This window comes from Cnephaeus nilssonii (genome assembly GCF_951640355.1).
Source record: "Cnephaeus nilssonii genome assembly, chromosome: 12".
In the NCBI taxonomy this organism is placed as follows: domain Eukaryota; kingdom Metazoa; phylum Chordata; class Mammalia; order Chiroptera; family Vespertilionidae; genus Cnephaeus; species Cnephaeus nilssonii.
The window spans coordinates 19,663,566-19,684,910 of NC_137083.1; the positions used below are offsets into that span (position 1 = coordinate 19,663,566).

The 21,345-nt window shown below is 36.3% G+C and overlaps 1 protein-coding gene across 3 annotated transcripts in view; it reads left to right on the top strand.

The window, feature by feature from the left end:
* The window catches only part of ETV1 (ETS variant transcription factor 1), an 84,787-nt gene that overhangs the window by 54,493 nt on the left and 8,949 nt on the right, over window positions 1–21,345 (top strand). For all 3 annotated transcript variants that reach the window (XM_079786465.1, XM_079786466.1, XM_079786467.1), the window contains exons 9-11: window positions 13,386–13,452; window positions 15,025–15,095; window positions 18,098–18,267. In XM_079786465.1, coding sequence (XP_079642591.1) covers window positions 13,386–13,452; window positions 15,025–15,095; window positions 18,098–18,267 — 308 coding nt within the window. The remainder of the gene's footprint in view (window positions 1–13,385; window positions 13,453–15,024; window positions 15,096–18,097; window positions 18,268–21,345) is intronic.

A 21,345-nucleotide genomic window follows, 5' to 3' on the forward strand; every position in this document is an offset into this window, starting at 1 on the left:
TCTACTGGCTATAAAATTGCTGCAACTAAGTTGACACATCTGTATATATCATACATTAGAGTCAATAAGTATGATCTCCAGGTATTTGTTTTGTTGTCAGTAGTTCTTTCATCCTTGCAGAGAACACATTCAATGACCTTTATAGGAAATCTAACGAATTTATCACTGAACCACTGGTTTCTTGGTTCACTTATTGATGGTGAACACGTACACATTAGAAAATATTTTATGTGATTTACAAACAATGTAAAAAATGTTTCATAGTCAATTTACTCAGGATCTGTGGTCAAAGGATATCTTTTCAGAAGGCCTCTAGAACTCTTTATCGCTTAATTCAATTTTACATCAATGTTGTGAATATAAAGTAAGCTTTCCAAGTGGAAAGGCTGCATGATTATACTTCTAATAAAGCCTGACATTAATTATGACATGGGAAATGGAAGGTCTATTAGTTATAATTGTAATTACAGGAATGCAATTTCAACTGCAGAGTATTTAAGCTAAAAAAAATGCACAATAGTAGAGTAGAAATTTTTATTCAGGAGAAAAGAGAAAAGCTTGGAGCAGAAGACACTGAGGGGATAAGCAATTGATAGTTAGGCCAATTTGGTGAACCAGTACAATGTGATCATGATGATATTGTATTAAAGTCTAAATAGTCCGATTACATCTATTACTGTTTTCCTTCTCTTAATCTCTATTTGAATGGTGCTGTACGAAGCAATATACAAGCTTATGGTCGGTTGGTTGTTGTTTTTTCTGAATTGTACATGATTTTCTCTTTCTTCCTCTATGGCCAAATAGTGGAATATACGTTGAGTGCCTCCTTTGGCGTGCCTTACGCAGTACCCATTTTCATAGAATCAGAGTTACTTTCCCATTTTCGTGCTTATCTATGAGACTTTGCTGGTTCGAATACCCACTGAGACAGATATTTTAGATATTCCATCACAACATTTTGTTAGAGTTGTTTTAGTTGATTGTTTTGTTTGTTTCATTTTTTATTCTTTTGTTAGCTTAGGGTAGTACTTTTAAGGGGTGATAGGCAGATGAAGCTGAAGTTTCATGACTGGGAGGCGTCTTCCTAACTAATTAGAGTTATAACCTAAGAGCCGGGGTTGAAGACTGGGAAGGAGAATTTCAGGGACATGCAGAAGGTTGCTGAAATGAGAAGGTACAGGAAAGTACGTAGCTTGAGTTCAGGGGAGGAGGATAAAGTAGAGGGTAGGAAAAAAGTTGACATATGTCTCCAGAAGAAAATGCTTTTTGTATTTTTTTAAGTGTTCTTTCTGGGCCACTCGTGCTGGTGCTGATGAGGTCTTCTTTCAGTTTGGAGACATGTAACATTTATGTGATGGCAAATGTTGTCAGCACTATTTTAAACTGGGAAATTGACACAAGTAGTTGTTTCATAGAATTATAAATATTTACGCTCATGAGCTCTTGGTGATCACCTCATGCATATTCCTTCTCCATGTCCCAGTTGAACCTATCATATGTCCAAGGCTCATCCGAGGTCACTGTCATCAGTTACACAGGTGATTTCTGAAACAGCCAAAATTAGAACCAAGGCTTTCTTATTCTTAGTTTAGTGCAAATGTATCTTTCTATGTAATTGTCCAAAATAAACACTTTAATCCATAATTAGCTACATATATCATTGATTCTTTTTTCTTATTTTTGGACTAAATGTGTTTCTATGAGGTTTAAAAGCTCTACATTATCCAGGGAAATAGAAGTGTTTGTGTTATGACCAGAGGTATGCTTTTTCTAATCTGGAAGTGTATATTTCACATTAGTAGTCCTCAAATTTATCCTGTTAGGTGTTCACTGATGTGAGATAAGAAAATATAGGACCTCAGATGATATTTAGGCTTAGAATACATTCTATTTTTTTCTTTTTTAATCTGCACAAGAGTTGAGATTCTTAAGGAAGTGACTTTTCCTAATAGTTCTTCTGGAAAAGTCTGAATTAATAATTAGAAGGAGAAGTGGCAAATTAATGGATGCAGATCTAAAATTCTGTGATGAAATGAACTTTGAGTTTGTCTATTGGACTTCAGTCTTTAAGTTTGATGGCTTAAAATTTAAACTAGAGCAGTCATTTTCAAACATTTGTCAGCAAATCCATTTTTTTTTCCCACCAGAAAGCTTAACAGGAGCTGCAGTATATAAAACAAAAGTAAGGGATTCTTACATTTGGAAAAATAAGATGGGCCTTTCCTATTCTCCATTTTTAAATTTATTTACTCTTCACCACTGTATCTGGTACTTACATAGGCCCAAGCTGGCACTTTAGTCAAGAGAGTTAAATAGCTGTGGCTTTCTAGAATGGCAAGAGAGGAAATTTTTGTAAATGCCATTGTGTTTTGCTGTTGGTGGGTACTCATCTTAGGCATATATATAGTAGGGAAAGCGGGAAAGTAATTTCTAATGTTGCTTCTAGTAAGCATTGTCTGGGATTCTCCTTATAGGGTTTATAATATGGTTTTAAAGTGAAGGTTTTAGGATGTGATCAGTGGATGACAGAGCAAGAAGAACATGATTATTTTCTGAAGCCACATAGGAATATGAATAAGTAGTGCTTTATGTGTTTGGGGCCTCATGTGATTTATTAGGGCCTCACTCAGCTGACTCAGCTTGCACAAAATTAAAACATACAACAATATTCAGAAGGCTGAATTCACCCAGTAGTTAATCTCTAAACTATTATGATAGTTACTACTATTACTATGTAATAGCTCAGAAATTCTGTCATCGGAGTATATTATGTTTAAAAATGATTTCTACTTATTAATTTATGAAGAGACATATTGTAGGTAAATTATATATTTTTTCTAATATATTTCTTACATTCTTACTGAACAATTGAGTTATACGTGCATAATCAACCAAAAATATTGTTCAAGAAGCACAGGAATGCAGTGATTACAAAAGGCAACCGTTAAAAAATGCTAATTAAAGCCAGATGGAACAAGGGGAGTAGAAGTAAAGGCTACTGATGTTTATTTTGAATGTCCAGGTCTGCAATAACTAACAGCTTGTCCATTTCAAAAGGGAAGGCCCCAATAATTGATAATTATAATTTAAAAAATATGAACTATTATATTTGAAAACATCTGCCTTATCATTCTTTACTACATATCTTTGAACCACCTTAAAAAGTAATCCCTAAAAGAATACTGAAGTTTTTCTTAAGCCTTGAGAAAAGAATGGCATTTGGGAATCACTAATTCAATATATGTTCACTCTTCAGTGGTCTTGTTCAGTTCCATACCTTCTCTGGATACTAGAGTCTCGGACTCCTTACCATCTCTCCACCTGGCTGGGTGAAGCATTTTAACTTTGAAAAAAAGCAAAATGTGATGGTAACTTTATGCTCTGCCATTTTATTTATCAGATATTAGAAATTGGAAGATGAAGGTTAAATTGTCATAACACCATTGTAGACAATTCTTCACAGGTTTAAAACCAAAAATCCAGGCATTTTTTCATGCTTCTCTTCATTCCTTTTGTTTGGGCATGGTAAAGATCCCATGAGAAACAGTGTAGACAGAGATACACACTGGGATTTTTACTGCATCTGTTTTCCCATAAGGCTTCAAGTCACTGGAAGAGAAGGGGTTTCTTTCCTCTGTAGTCAAGGATCAAGTTACAGATGGCTGATAAAACTTATTACATGTTTAACAGTGTTCAGTATAGGACTCACTCTTCACAAATCACTCCCATAATTGCTCAGAAATAGCATTTTTCCCTCCTCAAAACTCTAGATATTAGTAATTTCTCAGGCAGTAATGGTTATGTTTCGTGAACTGTGGCTTTTTGTACCTGGTATGTAGCATTCCCAAATGCTGAGCCCGGCTCTGTTTCATTAAATTACTAAGCGTCATTTGCTTATGGACACATTTTCTCCTGAAACATGGCAGCTCATTTTTCTCTCTCCTAACTTCAAAACTGTTGCTTCAAGAAAGCTAAGTGGAGGATCACTTGGGAATTGAAAGGAATTGATCATTCAGAAAATGTTAACATCTTATCTATTTCTCTAACATCTAAAGATAATTTTCTTTTACTCAACCAGTGATTTGTGGACTAGCAGATCACTTAATCTCTGATTTTTAGGTGCTTCAATTGTAAAAAGTGATAGTGATGTCTTCCTAATTGATTTTATCATGATAATAGAGGCCATGGGTTGGCCTTACAATTTAACTTTTGTTTTTAGCCTATCTCATACGGGTTTTCCTTATTCTTTTTTTTTTTTTTTTTTGAGTTAAAATAGCAGATATCCCCAAACAGTACTCTGGTCTACTATATTAGTTTTTTCTAAGAAATATTTAAATATGCTCTAAATCTACAGTTACAGTAAGTGGCATTGGCTAGTGATTTGATTTGAGAATTGAGACTACGGTCTGGATTTACTCTTTATGCATTAACACAGGTCAAATGGACAGGGACTGCATTTAAGTCAGTAATGGAAGGCTGAGGGCTGTCTTAAACCAATCACATCAGTTTTACCCATGACGGATTGATCCCTAGGGGCAGAGCCCTGTAAGCATTTCTCTTACATGAATGGACTCTATAGAGCCTGGAGTTTCATTCATAAAATGGAGACTGAAAGGAAACACACACTCACTCACTCTCTTTCTCTGGAATGTTCATTTATACAGAGCTGAAGGGTGTAGTGTTCCATCAGCTGCTGCTTTTGCCAGTTGACTGGAAGTAATGATTAATGCTCATTGGCCCTGCCTGCATGTAACCCGACACTATTTATGGCCTTGCAGGGTTCCTAATGTATAGTGAATGAGAAGACAACATTCTCAAATCAGAAACATAAACAGGAACTGGTGGGTCTGAATTCCATTCAAATATGTCATTTCAGCCGCTCAGTGTTTGTCTAACTTGGATTTTACAGGCAGGAAAGGGGGAAGGGGGGGCTAATCTGCTTGTGAGTTGTACTGGCTTGAAAAAAAGGGAATTAGAAGGGGGAAGGGAGTGTACTTTATAGTGTGAGAATTTTAGTTTCTTTTTAAAGAAAACAACCAGGATGCTTAGGCCCAGAACTGTTTATTGCTCATGGATCAAATGAGCATACAGCTGTTTTTATATGTGCAAGTAAGATTTGAAATTAAATAAAACAGTTTAAGGGTGCATATTTAGATCTTTTCCTCTCTCTCTCTCTCTCTCTCTCTCTCTCTCTCTCTCTCTCTCTGTGTGTGTGTGTGTGTGTGTGTGTGTGTGTGTGTGTGTGTGTGTTGAATGTGAACAGGAGTGGAGAGATAAATATTATTTATTTTTTAAAAGGATATATTTCAGATTTAGAAAATTGTTACAGAATTTTCTACACTTAAACTATTTCTCTATTTGACTTAACTAAATAGTAGAGACAAAGGGAGACTTTATTTAATAACATACTTTAATCTTACATATGAAAAACTTAAACCTTTTTCAAGAAATTTTTGTTAGAGTAAATAGATGATATTGTTTTTGTCATGTGTTGTTTGCGTGAATTTTCCAGTTAATTGTTTCTAATTCTGGAAAACTTTATATATACATATAAAGACACATGTGAAAAACAGACAAAACAAAACCGAAAGACTGACAAGCATGTGTTATTGTGATTTATTTACTATTCTCTCATTCTCTCAAACTTGGAAAAGTATCTCTGAATGCTCCATTCAGCGCACCGGCACCATTATACTGCCTTAGCCACATGTTTTTGTTATTCTTAGCATTAAAAAAATAAAACCACCCACTTTGAATGACACTGGCAATATTATACTGAACCCTGGGCCTGCCGCCTGTGTACTGGGTCAGCGTGAGCATGTTTTTTTACCTCTTTTGTCCTCAGTGTCCTTCTTTATGAAAAGGACCAAATAATTCTCCTACTTTTCTGTTTCTGTAAGGATTAAATATGGTTATGTTTGTAAAGTTACTAGTATAGTGTTAGGGGTAGAGGCAATAATAAAGGATTTTCGTTATGATTTATTTCAATTTCTAGAGATATCCACAGACTGCTAGTCCTTGAATAAGATGCCATGCTTACCTCTAATATTTATAAACACATTTGGGGGTGGGGAGCTAAAGGAGATAAGGGAAAATAAGAGACACATTCTTAAAGTAAAAATAATCATTGTGCAAGGCAAACAAGATCTTGTACTACTATGCTATTTCCGATAGTGAAACAGTCCTACTGAACTTCTTGTAGGAAGCAAGTGGAATAAATCTTCTGAGTATTGTGATGCTCCAAAGAGAGATAAGAGTGAGAAGACAGAACAATCCATGATGTAGTTGCTTCAAATCATGTAGATTCTAGAAGGTGAACAATTTAGTATTAAAGCTCAACATCAAAACTTCCTTCTCTTTAATTTCCCCCCCCCCCCCCCCCCCCCGTGGCCTGTTTTGGCAGCTCATGGGATCTTTCCTCATATTTTATTTGAAACTCTTGTTAATTCTCAGAGTACACCAATATCTAATAAATAGAGTTACAGTTGTCCTTATGTTTCCTACCACTTCAACTTTATTTTTAACTCTAACTTAATAAAACCTTCACAAGCATGTCAAACTTGTAAAACTGTGAGCCTATTAGATCATATAAACTAATCTTATTTGAATCTGGTCATTATTTGGATAGAAACCCAGATGCTTACAAAAATTTTCGGTTTTATAAGTAAAATTCTACACTTATTTCACGTTAGGTGATCTTGAAGTTTTTTTTAAAAGCATCTGAATTGCAGATAACTGCATTCCTTTTTCTTTTTTTTTTTAGATTTTGCAAAAGCTATGCTAGGCATACAAAGACAATTGTAGTTCTCTTACTGTTCTCTGGTCTATCAATGGTAGAGTCAGTACATGTGAACTGTGGTGGAAGTGATATCTCTGCAGATTTTACATATCTGTATTCACAGTTTACTGAAAATCCTAATGAGAGCCAGCCCATCTAAGTGTGAATGAGGTAATACTATATGCATCACTCTCTTGAGATTTCAGCCCACTCCAGCTTTTTGGCTTCTGCCCATGAGATAAACTATTATATTCACATAATGCATTTGTGACTGACAACACATAGGCCTCATAAAATCTGACTTTTTTTGGTGTCACACTTGTTTTATTTCTCAAGAAAATCCAGACATATAATACTGGGCCTTATTTGTAGGGTTATTTCCATTTAGGTTGGATTTTTATAATAGAGGGATCATATGGTATATCAAATTACCTCCCATTAGCATCCTTTTCAGGAAACATTATAAAATAAAGTCCTCTCGGTTAGCTACATGAAATCTACTCTTGTGGCAAGTAGAAATGCAGAGGAAAAGGATGCTTGCTATAACAGAATGTCTATGAATGCATTTCATTAAAACTTATCTTCAGAAAGCTCATGTTATTTATGTACTCTAGAAAACCTTTGCATTTTGAACATTGAAAGGTGAGATTACCAGGAAATGAGAAAAACAAAACGGTGAAGTATAAAGTTTAACAAATAAAACTTCGGCAAATTATGCCACAATGCTCATCTTGAATGAGATGGGTGTCATTAATTAGTTCTAGATGCAACTTAATATTTCTTCTTTAGATAATAGATGATATGTTTTTGAAAAACTTGTTAAAGCTCCTATATATACATCAAAATACACACACACACATGCACATACACTCATTTTTCACCAAGTACCCGATAATGTAGGTATATGTCAACACACACATTTTTGGCTCTGGGCATTTACTGTGCAAAGTTTTCCTCCACCACCAATGTCCAATACACAAGTTTAGGTATTGATTTTGTCACCTCCTCAAAGAGTTAGTCATGTGTATACTGCATCTGTCTTTGCTTTTCACACACATATGAAAGCAAAATCTCATTAAAATACATTATACTTATTCCTGTTTTGCTGGGGTTTCTCATTTACTCTCACAGACTTACTCTTAAGTTATCACACTGCTTATTGCTACAGGAATGTAAGTAGAAATATCAAATGAAAGAGAGGTGTTTTTCCCCCTTGTTCTGAGTTTACAATCGGGAGTATTTCCAGGTTTGTATAATAAGAAATTTCAACAGATTACAGGCGTATCTCAGGTGGTTGTGACAAATATTTTCTCTCTGATCTGGCCTGATTTGCTCCTACAAACTTGAAGCAAACCATGCCCTGAAGGGAATCCTTCATTCTGAACTACTAGACAGCAAATCAGAACAGTACCTAACAATAATACGTGTGCAAATTCAAAACTACACAATGTGGTCAAACACTTGGGACAGCTTCCCAAGTCAGTATTATGTTTCCCAATACAGCCTTAAAATGCAAGTCAAGAGACAGAGAAAACAACTTTTTCGTTTCATACCTGCACATCTGAATTTAAAAGAGAATTTTAACAAAGTCACTACAGATGAAGAATAATGAAAACTGGCCGTTTGGAGAGTTAGTTTACTATTCTTCTTGATTTCCCCTTCCCTGATGAGTACATTCAAATGACGGCAGTGTTTTTCTGCTTTGAATTTTTGCAGCATGTTAGATCAGCTTTCATCACCATGAACTCACCAGTGACAAATTACAGGCAATTTAGTTTCTGCAAGCTGATTTGGCCCAGTACTAATGCCATGTTGTAGAGCTCTTTGATACATAAGTTTTAAAGTAATAAAAAAAATCCTTTATCTTAAGTTAAATTTGCATAATTCAGTTTACAGATTGAATTGAAAACTTTAAAACCAAAGTTATTTAGTACTCCATATCAAGAGGTATTACTATAAACAGAAGTTCAAAAGAGGTTCCTCCAAATAGTTTTCAAATGTAATGGGAATTCTCACCCAAACCTTATAAATAATAAATTTATAGTGAATTTATAATCAATCTATTTTAAATATCATAGGCTACTAAATACATTTGTGAAGACTATTACAGAATAAGTACACTAATAAACAACAAACCAACTATCTCAATGGATAGATGATTTAAGCATAGCAAATTAAGATATTAAAATAATTTTGATACATAATTCTAGTTTCAGGTACTGTAGCTCACTCAGTTTACGTCCTTGTGAGGTTCACTTAAAAATCGATTCTTGCATTAGTAATAAGTACTGTATTTTGAATCATCACCATTTGCAGATATTGGGTGAAATGTTGCCCAAAACTTACCCCGTACGATCTTCCCAACAACCCTTTGGTGATATCACTATTATTCCCATTTTACCAGATGTAGAGGTTGAGAGTTAGGTATCCTAAAGAACTAACAAAATGTCATACTGCCCTGAAAAGATTCAAAACCAGTTCTATTAGATGACAAGGTACATGTTTGTAATCACTGTGCTGTACTAATCTTAAAAGTATAATCTATGGACAAGGATAGCGTAAAAATGCTGTCATCTTAACACTTGTACAGAGCTTAAACGACAGTTCATTATTATTGCTGAATTTTATAACTTTTATTTCATAGAAAAACACACGTGACCGTATATGCAATGCCTCTTTTCCCTGCCATGAAACATTTGCCTTTGAAGTCACCGCTTAGCTAGTTGAGATCTTAGATGAGCATTTAGCAGAAGTTAAAATGTAATGCCAAACTTCATTGGCTGGATTTTTTATTAGATAAGGTAGAAATGAAAGCAGCAGGCAATTTAATTAGCAGTAATTTTTCTGGGCAAGTCATTACTTTGATGAACTTCAGAGCAATGTTTATGGCTCCTAATTAACCATGTTAGTCATTTGATTGAATAATCACTTTGGAAATGTTTCTACAATTTGATTAGAGTCTGACCTACTCTGACAGTCATAAATTAACTGATATCACTTTAGGATAACATGACTTTAGTTACTTTAGGGGAATAAACTCCTCTTAGCTTTTTCAGGCTTCCTTGGACCATATAAAGAACACCGATTTTAAAGATAGATTGGGTTTAAACAGTGCTAGCCAAGTGTCCAAATTTTAAGAGCTAGATGCTAATTTTATTCACTCTAGGGTATAATAAATAGTATTAAGGACTGACAAAAACACAATTATAGTCTCATATGAAATTTTTTTCTAAATTGTCATTCAGTGCTGTTTTTTCCCCTTTTAGACATTAAATCACAAGTTGGGTCTTTTGAAATGTAACGGAGGGTCTGGCATTAGCTTTATTATGTCATTAATTTATTATATTTTAAATCAGAATACTTTAAATATCAAAGATTAATAAATATTACAGAGTAAGAATAACAGAATCAAGAAAGAAGCATCGAACAGACCATCCAACCTCAGAGGGAAGGCAGGGAGGAGGGAGTAAGAGATCAACTAAAGGACTTATATGCATGCATATGCGCATAACCCATGGACACAGACAGTAGAGGGGTGAGGGCATGTCCTGGGGGTGGGAACAGGTCAATGGGGGAAAAAGGAGACATACGTAATACTTTAAACAATAAAGATTTTTTTTTAAAAAAAGAAAGCAGCCAATTCAGTAGATACATGAGTATTAGCAAAATTTTCTATCAAATACTATCTTTGATGTTAAGTGTCTAATTTTTAAGGATTTTGCTTACTTTGTATTACTTTAGAGCACTTTCATAAGATGTTCCTTCAACTTTGATAGTAGTTTTCTTAGAAATGCTTGTGTTTTCTCTCTCTCCCTCTCTTTTCCTCTGCTAGGGAGTAAAGACTACATTTAGTCACACACTTATATGTAATAGAGTTTGCCTATATGTTTTCCTCTAGCTGCCTCCAGAGCCAGCCAGCTGTTTTAGCAGCCACACTCCAGCTGGGCAGCGTCAGTAAAAGTATTTTGTGGCAGCGTGTCAACATTGGTAGGACAAAATGCTTGCCTCTAAGCAGCTGCTGAGCTGACGGCAGAGTCTCTAACACCATCCCCTCCAGACCCAGCTGCTTGGAGGGACTTTATACCTGGCAATAAATCAAAATAACATTAAAAATTACATCCAGGCACCATTGGTTAAAAAGTTGGGATAAAATGTATTGCTAAATTTGGCAACCCAAAAGATCAACTACATTGCCACCCTGTTATAAATCTGATAGCAGGGAACAAGGTTAACTCTCTTTTGTAGGATCAGAATTGTATACCGTGTAATACTTTATATAAAGAAGGCATGGTGTAATAAGATGTTTCGTAAGGAATTTCTGGCAGTTTTCAACTCATAAGCTGTTGATTCCTACATACTTTTATATGTTTCTAGAGGCCCGATGCACGAAATTCATGCAAGCGGCTCTACCCCCACTGCCATGGTGGCCCCTCTGCCTGGGTCCCTGCTGCCATGGTTTCCTCCAGAAGGATGTGCAGTCTAATTAGCATATTATGCTTTTATTATTATAGATTGCTCTGATGGGTTACCATTAAAATATATTTTATTGAGACCATATACAATAAACTTTTTTTCTGTGGGGAAAAAACAAACAAACACCTTATATTTTGGTTGCCATTCATCACCACAATGGTTTAAAAATGAATCAGATAGACTTTAAAAATGGAACATTCCAGGCCAATGATGACATTTGGGCCATGTAGTGCTACTTATCTATCACATGAAAGTCTATAGATGGGTAGTTAAAAGGAGATATGGTCCTTAGATTCCAAGTCATTTAAATGTTCTTTATTACTTGTTAGGTGATGTGCTTACTGCAAGTGGTAGAAAAGAGGACCTATTATTATATTAAACTAGAGGCCCAGTGCACAAAATTTGTGCATGGGAGGGGGCGTCCCTCAGCCCAGCCTGCACCCTCTCACAATCCAGGACCACTGGCTCCTAACTGCCCACCTGCCTGCCTGCCTGATTGCCCCTAACCACTCTGCCTGCCTGCCTGATCTCCCCTACACCCTCTGCCTGCCTGCCTGATTGCACCTAAGCCCTCTGCCTGCCTGCCTGATCGCCCCTACACCCTCTGCCTGCCTGCCTGATTGCCCCTAAGCCCTCTGCCTGCCTGCCTGATCGCTCCTAAGCCCTCCCCCGCTGGCCTAATCACCCCTAACTGCCCTCCCCCATGGGCCTGATTGCCCCTAACCGCCTCTGCCTCGGCCCCCGCCACCGTGGCTTTGTCCTGAAGGAGGACCGGACAACCGGAAGGTGTCCAGTCGACCCAGTCTAATTAGCATATTACCCTATTATTAGTATAGATAGCACACTTTTTGTGTACGTTTTCTAAATTTACTTTTGTATATGTTGTTTTAAAAAACTTTGGTAATGCATACAGATGATAGAATTAATTTGATCACATATATTTATACCTTCTTATAAAAATATGGAGTAATTTTAAGAGATGTAGCTATTTCATCTTGTCATTATATATAGATAGATAGATAGATAGATAGATAGATAGATAGATAGATATAGATATTATGCAGCATTGGGCTCAGGTTTGTGGGAAATAAAACTTAAAAAATTTGGAGAATCTTCTTAAAGGAAAAGAACATTAGGTTCATATACAAACATTAGGTTCAGGGCTCAGAAGACATTTGGAAATACAGGGTTCTACAGTTTAAACTGCACTGGTTTCACCTGAATCCCCCTCTGGTTATGTAAGTGAACTTCTATATTCAGAATCAAAGAACTTGGGACTGTAGTAGAGTTTAGATAACATCTGACCCAACCCTTTATTTTATAGAAATTCAAGCACAAAATGGTGTGTCTAAAGTATGTAGCTTAATTAGTAGTAAATGCAGGATTTGGAATTTTAATCTGTCTCATAATCCACATTTCTTTCTTTTTCTCCCTATCTAAGCTACTTATCATATTAAATACACAGTATGATTCAAGTTGAACCATTAACCAAGTTTGGTCATGAGTTAACTTGGTCGCATAGGGAAGGCTTCACTCTTTGGGTAATAGTGTTTGCTATGAAATTTTTGGATTTCTGTTTTATAGCCTCATTGGTTTTGAATATGACCTGTGTGCTTAACAAAATGAAAAGCCAGTCATGCTTTTATCAAGGGAGAAAAAATAGCAGTCACCTTAAAGGGATGGAGTAATTTTAAGAGATGTAGCTATTTCATCTTGTCATAGTAATTTCTATCCAGTGTTCATGAAATAAGCTATGAATTAGTTTTGTTGATTTTTGCTTTGACCGCCATGGGATATATACATTTATTCCATAAAGAGCCTGAAACTTATTTTAATTCATAGCACTGTTTCAAGGACACCATCACAATCATGTGGGGACTTGTAGGTAGAGCCAGCCTTTAGCAAGATTAATGTGGATAAAACTCTGAATTCCCATATGTATTCAAGGGAATTGGTTCAACATGCTTCTCCCATTTCTTGCGTGTGGCCTGCCTGAAATGTTAACTGTGTTGACAAGTTCCCCTCATGGAGACTCGTGTCAATTCCTGTTACTTTCTTATCTGCACTGTGTCCATTGATAACAGCAGGTTTCAGCTCCAGACTTCTCCCTGACCGATGCTGTTTCCTCTTTCAGAAGTGCCTAGCTGCCACTCCATTTATATGAGGCAAGAAGGCTTCCTGGCTCATCCCAGCAGAACAGAAGTTAAGTTTTCCATTATTGACATTCCTGGCAAGTACTTGTCAAAATCATCCGTCTTCCCAAGGATGCAGTCACTTAATTAATCATTATGTTTTACAGGGAAAATAACTTATGTTCCCTAAACCATTACTTTTCAACGTTACCTTTTTAAAGTAGAGGAATGATTTTTTAGGTCATGATATCCTGCATTTGGTTGTTAACATGAGTCATGTGCATATAAACAGCTGAAATGTGGATTTCTGTGTTCCTTTTTGCCAATAACCACATCCTTTTTAAACAAAACATGTGCTTTATAGATTACCCCACCTTACTGCTCTCTACTGAAATGTATCTTCGAGGAATTTTCAGTTTTGCTTTACAGACCTAAGTCAATCTTTTAAAAATAAAATACAGTATTTACTTTTAAAAATCCGGGATTTTACATTTTTGGACAAGTTATTACGAATAGAAATTCACATAAGAGGACTAGAGATGGAGTTTTCATTGTGGATGTGTTTATGGTAACCATGGTGGGAAAAGCTTTGATCTAAAGGACTTTGATATTGGCAACAGAAAGAATAAATATGATTTTATCTGGATATCATTCACGTTAAAATATTTATGGAAATAGGTGCATGGTTCTTGATGGAAACAATATATGTATTTTGAGTGACATGATGCAGGTGTATCCTGCTAGGTTTGGTCTAATATTGATTGTTTAATATAAATTATATTAGTAGAAGTAAATTCCTGTGTTTAAAAGATAGTTTAATGCGCTAGTAAATCCAAAATATTTGAGAACAAAAGTCTGCACAAATGTAATGAAATTATTTTTGCTACTGTTGTTAATCTTATGTATCCACAATAGAGACTAATACATTTTAGAAATAAAACCATGACTATGTGAAATTTCCTCCTGGTGATTAAATATAACAATTAAATTAAGGTCCACAGTTAAGAATATTTGGAGGACAAAATGATTGTGAAAAGCTGTCACTTTATTTTGCCCTTTTTTGTGTGTGTGGACTTACAGCAAAAAAGGAAAGCTTAAAAAATTTTATTTAACTACCTTGGCTATTAAAGATGAAAACATGAAGAGACTAGTCTAGATATTTCACCAAGGAAGGAAATATCTAGACTCTAGGACTAGTTCATTAGAGCAATAATGCAAAGCAAATATCGGTAATTTATTTTGACTTCCCTGTCATCTCATTGAATAACAAAACTTGGAAGAATATGGGAAAGGAGATGATAGGTTATAAACCCTAGGTATCCCAGTGTTCATGTGAACTCTATGCTTGGGTTAGCAATAACATCAATAGGTAATTCTCATATATCACCATGTATTATACACTAGTCTAAACTTGTATATTTTAAATCATTTAATCCTCCCAACATACCTAAAAGATAGATGGTTTATTGTTTTCATTTTATCGATGAGGAAACGAAGGCACAGGAGTTAAATAATGTGCCCAAGGTCACAGAGCTGAAAAATGGCAATTATTTTCTACCTCACTTACGGTGTTCTATTGTACTATAAGTTGTTTGTGAGCTTCATTTCTATCATGACTAAATGTATCTCATTTTCTCCCACAGGCTGTATGTTTGAAAAGGGCCCCAGGCAGTTCTATGATGACACCTGTGTTGTCCCCGAGAAATTCGATGGTAGGTTTCTCACTGTGCTTCAAGTTTTGCTTTTTGTAGTGGGAGTCTAGAGATCACTCTAGCTTCTCTTGAAAACAGTCAACGTCCCTACATAAAGATTTCTGTGAGCGTCATTTATGATGCACTCAATTCTTGCTAAACTTTTACCTTTTATAAATTCTCTTTCCTGTGTCCATTAAGAAGCTTTTTTCTTTTGTCCCATAAGAGATCTCATTCTTAGAGATATAGCCAGAGTGCCTTTCTTGCTAAGCTCTGTGTAGAGTAAGAGGGGGCTTTCCATTGCCCCACTGAGCACATGCAGCTTGTTGTTGGAGATTTATTGAAAGCTGATCCCGTAATTAACAAAGCAGAACAGAAAGCATGCTACTGTGGATGCACAGATGACTAATGCGGCCTCTTTCCTTTTATTGTTCATGAAAAGATGCATTATGGAACACAGGACCAACCTAGCTGCCCATTTGGTTAGTGATTGCTAGTCCTTCCTTTTTGTTTTTTTTCTGGGAAGATGTTCATTACCAGTGGCATTACTTTGTAATTGCTTGAAAGGGAGTTGGGAAAGCATTACCTTTTTAACATCCTTCGCTGCTGCCAGGAGAAGGTTCCAGATGTTAGAAAGGAGTGCCAGTGAGATAGAATCTTCTTTTCTTGACAAGGGTGGCAGAAGTCAAGCATCTAGAGGAAGCTTGGGTAAAAATTGAACAGTTAATTGACTTGGTGGTTCTTCAGAGTGGTCTCCATGTTTCCTGCTTGGATTGTTTAACAGGAAATGAGCCAGGGGCCATCTGATGAGCTGATTGCACAAACTTTGGGGATCATGGCCATAATGACTTGGTAGCTCTCAGAAGTTTTTAATTGTCATTATTTAAACAGCAAAGTCATGCTCAGATTGCTTCTCCATCTCTAATTAGTTGCTTGTAGACTCCTCTGTTCTCAAGGTTTCTGCTTCGCTTACGCCTCTCCGAAGGGATGGGATGCCAAGTCTTGGGAAGGTCTGTTTGATTTGCCTTCCTTTAAATTGTTAAGTTCATTCAAGGTCACAGGGTGAAAACTCTAATAGGGGTCACTTTTTTGGCTTTATTTTATAATAGATGTTAGTTTTAAGCTTTGAGTCTCAGAGGCATGATCTGTGTTATTTTTAACCATTCGTAGAGCATCCCAATTCTTAAAATACAACTTTTTCCCCTGAGACAAAGCATCAATCTTTTACTTCTTGGAATGACCTTTACAGTTTTGTTCAGTATTAGCAAGCTTAACATTTTAAGAAATATTGGTAGGCAGTATGGGCATATAAGGAAGAAAAATAGCTCAAAACTATAGACAGGATTATGATATAATCTAACAGGCCAATATCATATTCATGTTCAGGGCAGCTAACTGTCTTGATTATTCCCTTTGACTTCTAAATATTAGTCAGTTTTATAGTAGAAAATATTTTTGGAAGATAGTAAGAGTCTTACATTTTATAGGAAGTAGAGAACAAGAAGAAAGAATAACAAAAGGTTGTTTATTTTTCATTGTACCAGGCCAGTACAGTCGGTCACATTTATAGGCAGAAGCAATCTAGAGATTATAAAATTTGACAGTGTTTCACTCTGTCTGCATAATTGCTCAGTTGCCCCCATGAACAATTTGTAAATCTCAGAAGGAAAAAAAAAAGATGAATAAAACTGTCATGGAATCAATATGAAGAGAGCAGCACTCCTGTATTTACCTAGCTTTAGACCAAAACAACATAATGATTTTTAGCAGCTACTGACAATAATTTGACTTTGGTTTAGGTTTTTAAAGTGGTGTACTTTCTGTAATTATTTTAAGAGGTGTATCTTTGTTTACTGATCAAAGGAAAGTGTGTGTTTTTTTTTAAAGCTTGTGATTTGGTCTGTTTTATAATTCACACTTAGTGTGAGTAGATCAGCTTGAATATATTCTGTCTAAATTGTTTCTTTAGTGGAGAAGAGAAATTCATCCATTAACAATGATATACTCGTGGGGCACTAGACATTAAACTTCCAGTGTGACCTCTTCTATATATTTTAAAGACAGTTGGCTGGAGATACAAGTAAATAATCAGTAGTTTTTTGTTTATTTGTTTTTATTTTGTTTTTTTGCTAAAAGCAAGACAACTGATCTTATACCAGAAGTATTTCAACAGTAACATTGTTATTGCTGTAATCTGCTTCATTGGTTATTACACTTATGTAACAAACCTTTCTTGCTTAAAAATATAAATTTACGGAAAGCTCTGGTGTATACATTTTTAAGTTGGACTTTTAGAAAAAGGGAAGCAAGCTAAATTTAAGTGAGTGAAACACAAGTAAAAAAGAAAAATGAGAATTTTCATTTGTTGCCAGTTGCAAAAAGTGTTAGTGCCTGTATGAAGATGTGGACGAAAGATGCTATGATGGTAACCAGCATGCCCTTAATTGCCCCTGAGATTTGCCTAATTGTATAAAGTGCATATTACTTAACTCAGAGTTTAAGATGCTATTAAATTTGCTTTGACATGTTTGCATTAAAATATGCAAGTTTGTCATGTCCAGGTCAATGAGATATTTATAAATTGTAGTTTGCAGAATTTAATTTCTACAAATAAAAAGCCCAAAGCTTAAAATTGATTCCTCCATCTTCAGTGTTGCTTAGAGCAGTGAGTAATGATATTAACAAAAGCCAAGAAGTGTGATTAGATGCTATGGTTTTTAAAGAAATCAATGGAAAAAAAATATCAATGCAAATTTTTTATAAGTAAATGACATCCATACGTTTATTCCACAGCTATATGCAGTTATTTTGACCCTTATATGCTATATACATTTGTCTGTAAGTTTGGATAGATATGTGGTTTACATTCAATCCCCTAAGTATTTTAAAGCCCTATTTAATGGTAACACATTTCATAGAAACCCATAAAGTGTCTGTGGTTTAACCATTTAACACTGGTTTAATGTAAATTTATGCAAATGTCATGTTGCTAATAATAGAAACGTAATTTCTTTTTAATTTAGGAGACATCAAGCAAGAGCCAGGAATGTATCGGGAAGGACCCACATACCAGCGGCGAGGATCCCTTCAGCTCTGGCAGTTTTTGGTAGCTCTTCTGGATGACCCCTCAAATTCCCACTTCATTGCCTGGACTGGGCGAGGCATGGAATTCAAACTGATTGAGCCCGAAGAGGTGGGTTTAGTAGATCTTATAATATAAAGAAACATATGTCATTAATATGCCAGATATGTGGTTTTTTAAACTTTTAAAATAAAGTGTGGAGGTAAGCAGGTATACATTTAAAATAAAACACGTTGCATGATTGTTCCAGTTGAACACCATCCTACAGCGTGGATGGTGAAGAAAATCAACCAGAGCATCATTAGCATAAGTATTTATTCGAGAATGTAGGGTTTTAGGATGTCTCTAAAGGAGCATCTAAGTGTGGGGTGTTGGATGGTCTTTAGGGCAGAAAGGGGATATCTGTGAGGCTCAACTAGTTTTGAGTAGGAGGAATTGTTGTTGCTCCTTGGTAGTTATTATTTGTACCATCTTGATTTTGTTAAGGGAGTTGGAGAGTATAATATTTAGAGACCAAAGTCCCTGCAATAGGGGAGGGAGGAAAGAGCTGTGGGGGACAGCAGCATGCAAGGGCCACAGTGGGGCATTTTCACTCCTTAAATGTTTCTTAGGAGACACAGGCATGGTAGGAACATGGTTTGTCTTTGATTGTTGGTGACATTTGTTTCAAGTCAGCTGGGCCCTGGCACACACCACTGGAAGGTAGGGATGAAGTTTAAAACTCATCATAATGCATGGAAATTAACAAAATGAGAGGACTCTGGCTAGAGATAATATGAATAAATGCAAAACACATTCAACTAACTGTTCAGCTGTCGCTGTTCCCCACTGGTCCCCACCCCTATACAAATGGAGTATTTTCCTGAAGAACTTCTCAGTTAATTCTCTCCCCCACCTTTCCAGCTCTAGATTTAGGCTTAAGAATACTGTTGTTACTACAGTGTAACTTAGCAATAGCATTTTGGACCCAGTATGGAAATGTGACAGTTCTATGAAATGTTTGTCTTATTAAAGTTGCTTGCACTGCTACCATTAAAACTGACTTAGGGCCCTAGCCGGTTTGGCTCAGTGGATAGAGCGTCGGCCTGCGGACTGAAGGGTCCCAGGTTCAATTCCGGTCAAGGGCACGTGCCCGGGTTGCAGGCTCTATCCCAGTGGGGGTTGTGCAGGAGGCAGCTGATCAATGATTCTCATCATTGATGTTTCTATCTCTCTCTCCCTCTCCCTTCCTCTCTGAAATAAATAAAAATATATATATATTTTAAAAACTGACTTTGATTTACATTAGCCAAGAAAGCAATAGAAGACATGTAGCTAACATAACTCTCTGTGACTGGTCATTTGACTATAGCATCTTAAACACCTCAGAAGGGGTCGGAAAATTCAGTAAGATATCCAGCTGGTTTTACACCTAAAGTGATTAGTTTCATATAGACTGGACATCTACCATCTAGGCTAATGCGTCTATATATATCTTACAATTTCTACCCTAGGATATCATGTATTCAGTCCTAATAAGATCACATGCTCTAACTTGTTAGCTAAGTGATAAGTTCACACATTAAGATTTAGGAGATGATCTGATTCAAATATGTATTAAGAGAAGTATGAAACAGAGGAGTTGGTCTACTCCGAGTGTAAGTAGTGACACTGCTGTGTTAGCTTGGCAACATTATCTTCGCCCCCCCCCCCCCCCCCGCCACACACACACACACACACACACACACACACACACAGACAGAGGGCTAACATCAGAATGTGAAAGTGCCCATTATCTAGTATGGGCTAGATGCTTTGGGTGTTTGAGTTTTGTAATGTGTCTAAAGCTAAATTTGTCAAAAAAATTAGTTTTTATGTAGGTATACTTAAATGATATAAGAATTGTAAAAATGTGAAGCAAACTGAGACTGAGAACACTTAACCTAAAGTAATCTGAAAGCCCGTTAACTTCATGGGAGTATGTGTTCCTCACCTCAGGAAAGATGTTAATAATAATTGTAAGAGTTGGTTCATGCTACAAGTGAATACATTCAACAGGAATTTATATCAGTTATTCCCTTCCATGTGAGATTAAAACGAAGTTGATGAGAAACAGATTATTAAGTTTCTTTCTATATATTTGTTAAGTTAGGAGAATTGTTGAATGATGTCAGTAATTATTGATCCATTCAGGAAAGTAAAAATTCATAGGCAAGTGATTACTTTCTTTATATAGCAGCTGTTGACTTTTATGATAATCAGTTTCAAACTAAGTAAAAGACTTGACCAGAGGACCATTAAGTTCCATCAAATTCTGAATTTCTGTGTTGTTGTTTTTTTAAATACAAGGAAGCCATACAGTTACCTCTGTTCCATACAGCAATCCAGCATTTAGACTCCTTGTCTGTGGCAGACTCATGAAGTCCACAGGGGCTGGGTAATTCAGAGCCAGTAGGCCATTTCCAAAGAGTACGCAACGGAATGGCAATTGTGCAATAAGCACTAAATGTGTCCTAAGGCCTTTGTTCAAAACGAAACATCCCAGTTCTGATTGCTGTATTGTTCACTTTTGCAATTGCTTCCATCAGGCCATGACTTTACTGTTTATGCTGAAATTTCTTTGGAAAGTGTCTGTGAAATTGGTTCAGCCCGCGTGGCCTGTGATCACCCTCCTCCCTCTATTACACAGCAGATCTGGGGCAGTCTGTGTCGGCACACTTACGAAAGATGGCTGTGAAGCCATCCTTGTTGGAAGTACTCAGGGGGTCCATTTCTTTATATTTCTTCTTGCAGTTTAAAAGGATACTGGCCCTAGCTGGGGTGGCTCAGTGGATAGGGCGTCGGCCTGCGGACTGAAGGGTCCCAGGTTCGATTCTGGTCAAGGGCACATGCCCAGGTTGTGGGCTTGATCCCCAGTAGGGGCTGTACAAGGGGGCAGCCAATGGATGATTCTCTCTCATCATTGAGGGTTCTATCTCTCTCTCCCTCTCCCTTCCTCTCTGAAATCAATAAAAATATATTTTTAAAAATAATATAAAATAAAAATAAAATGATACTGAGTGAGACTGCAGACCTGCACTGGTTATCTGCCCCGTGTGTCTGGAAAACTCTAGCAAGCACATAATCCTTACCATCTCCCTTTTTGAGATAATGAAATATTAGTTTTCACTTACATTGGATTGAGCATGGGAAAGCATCCGTAGGATTCAG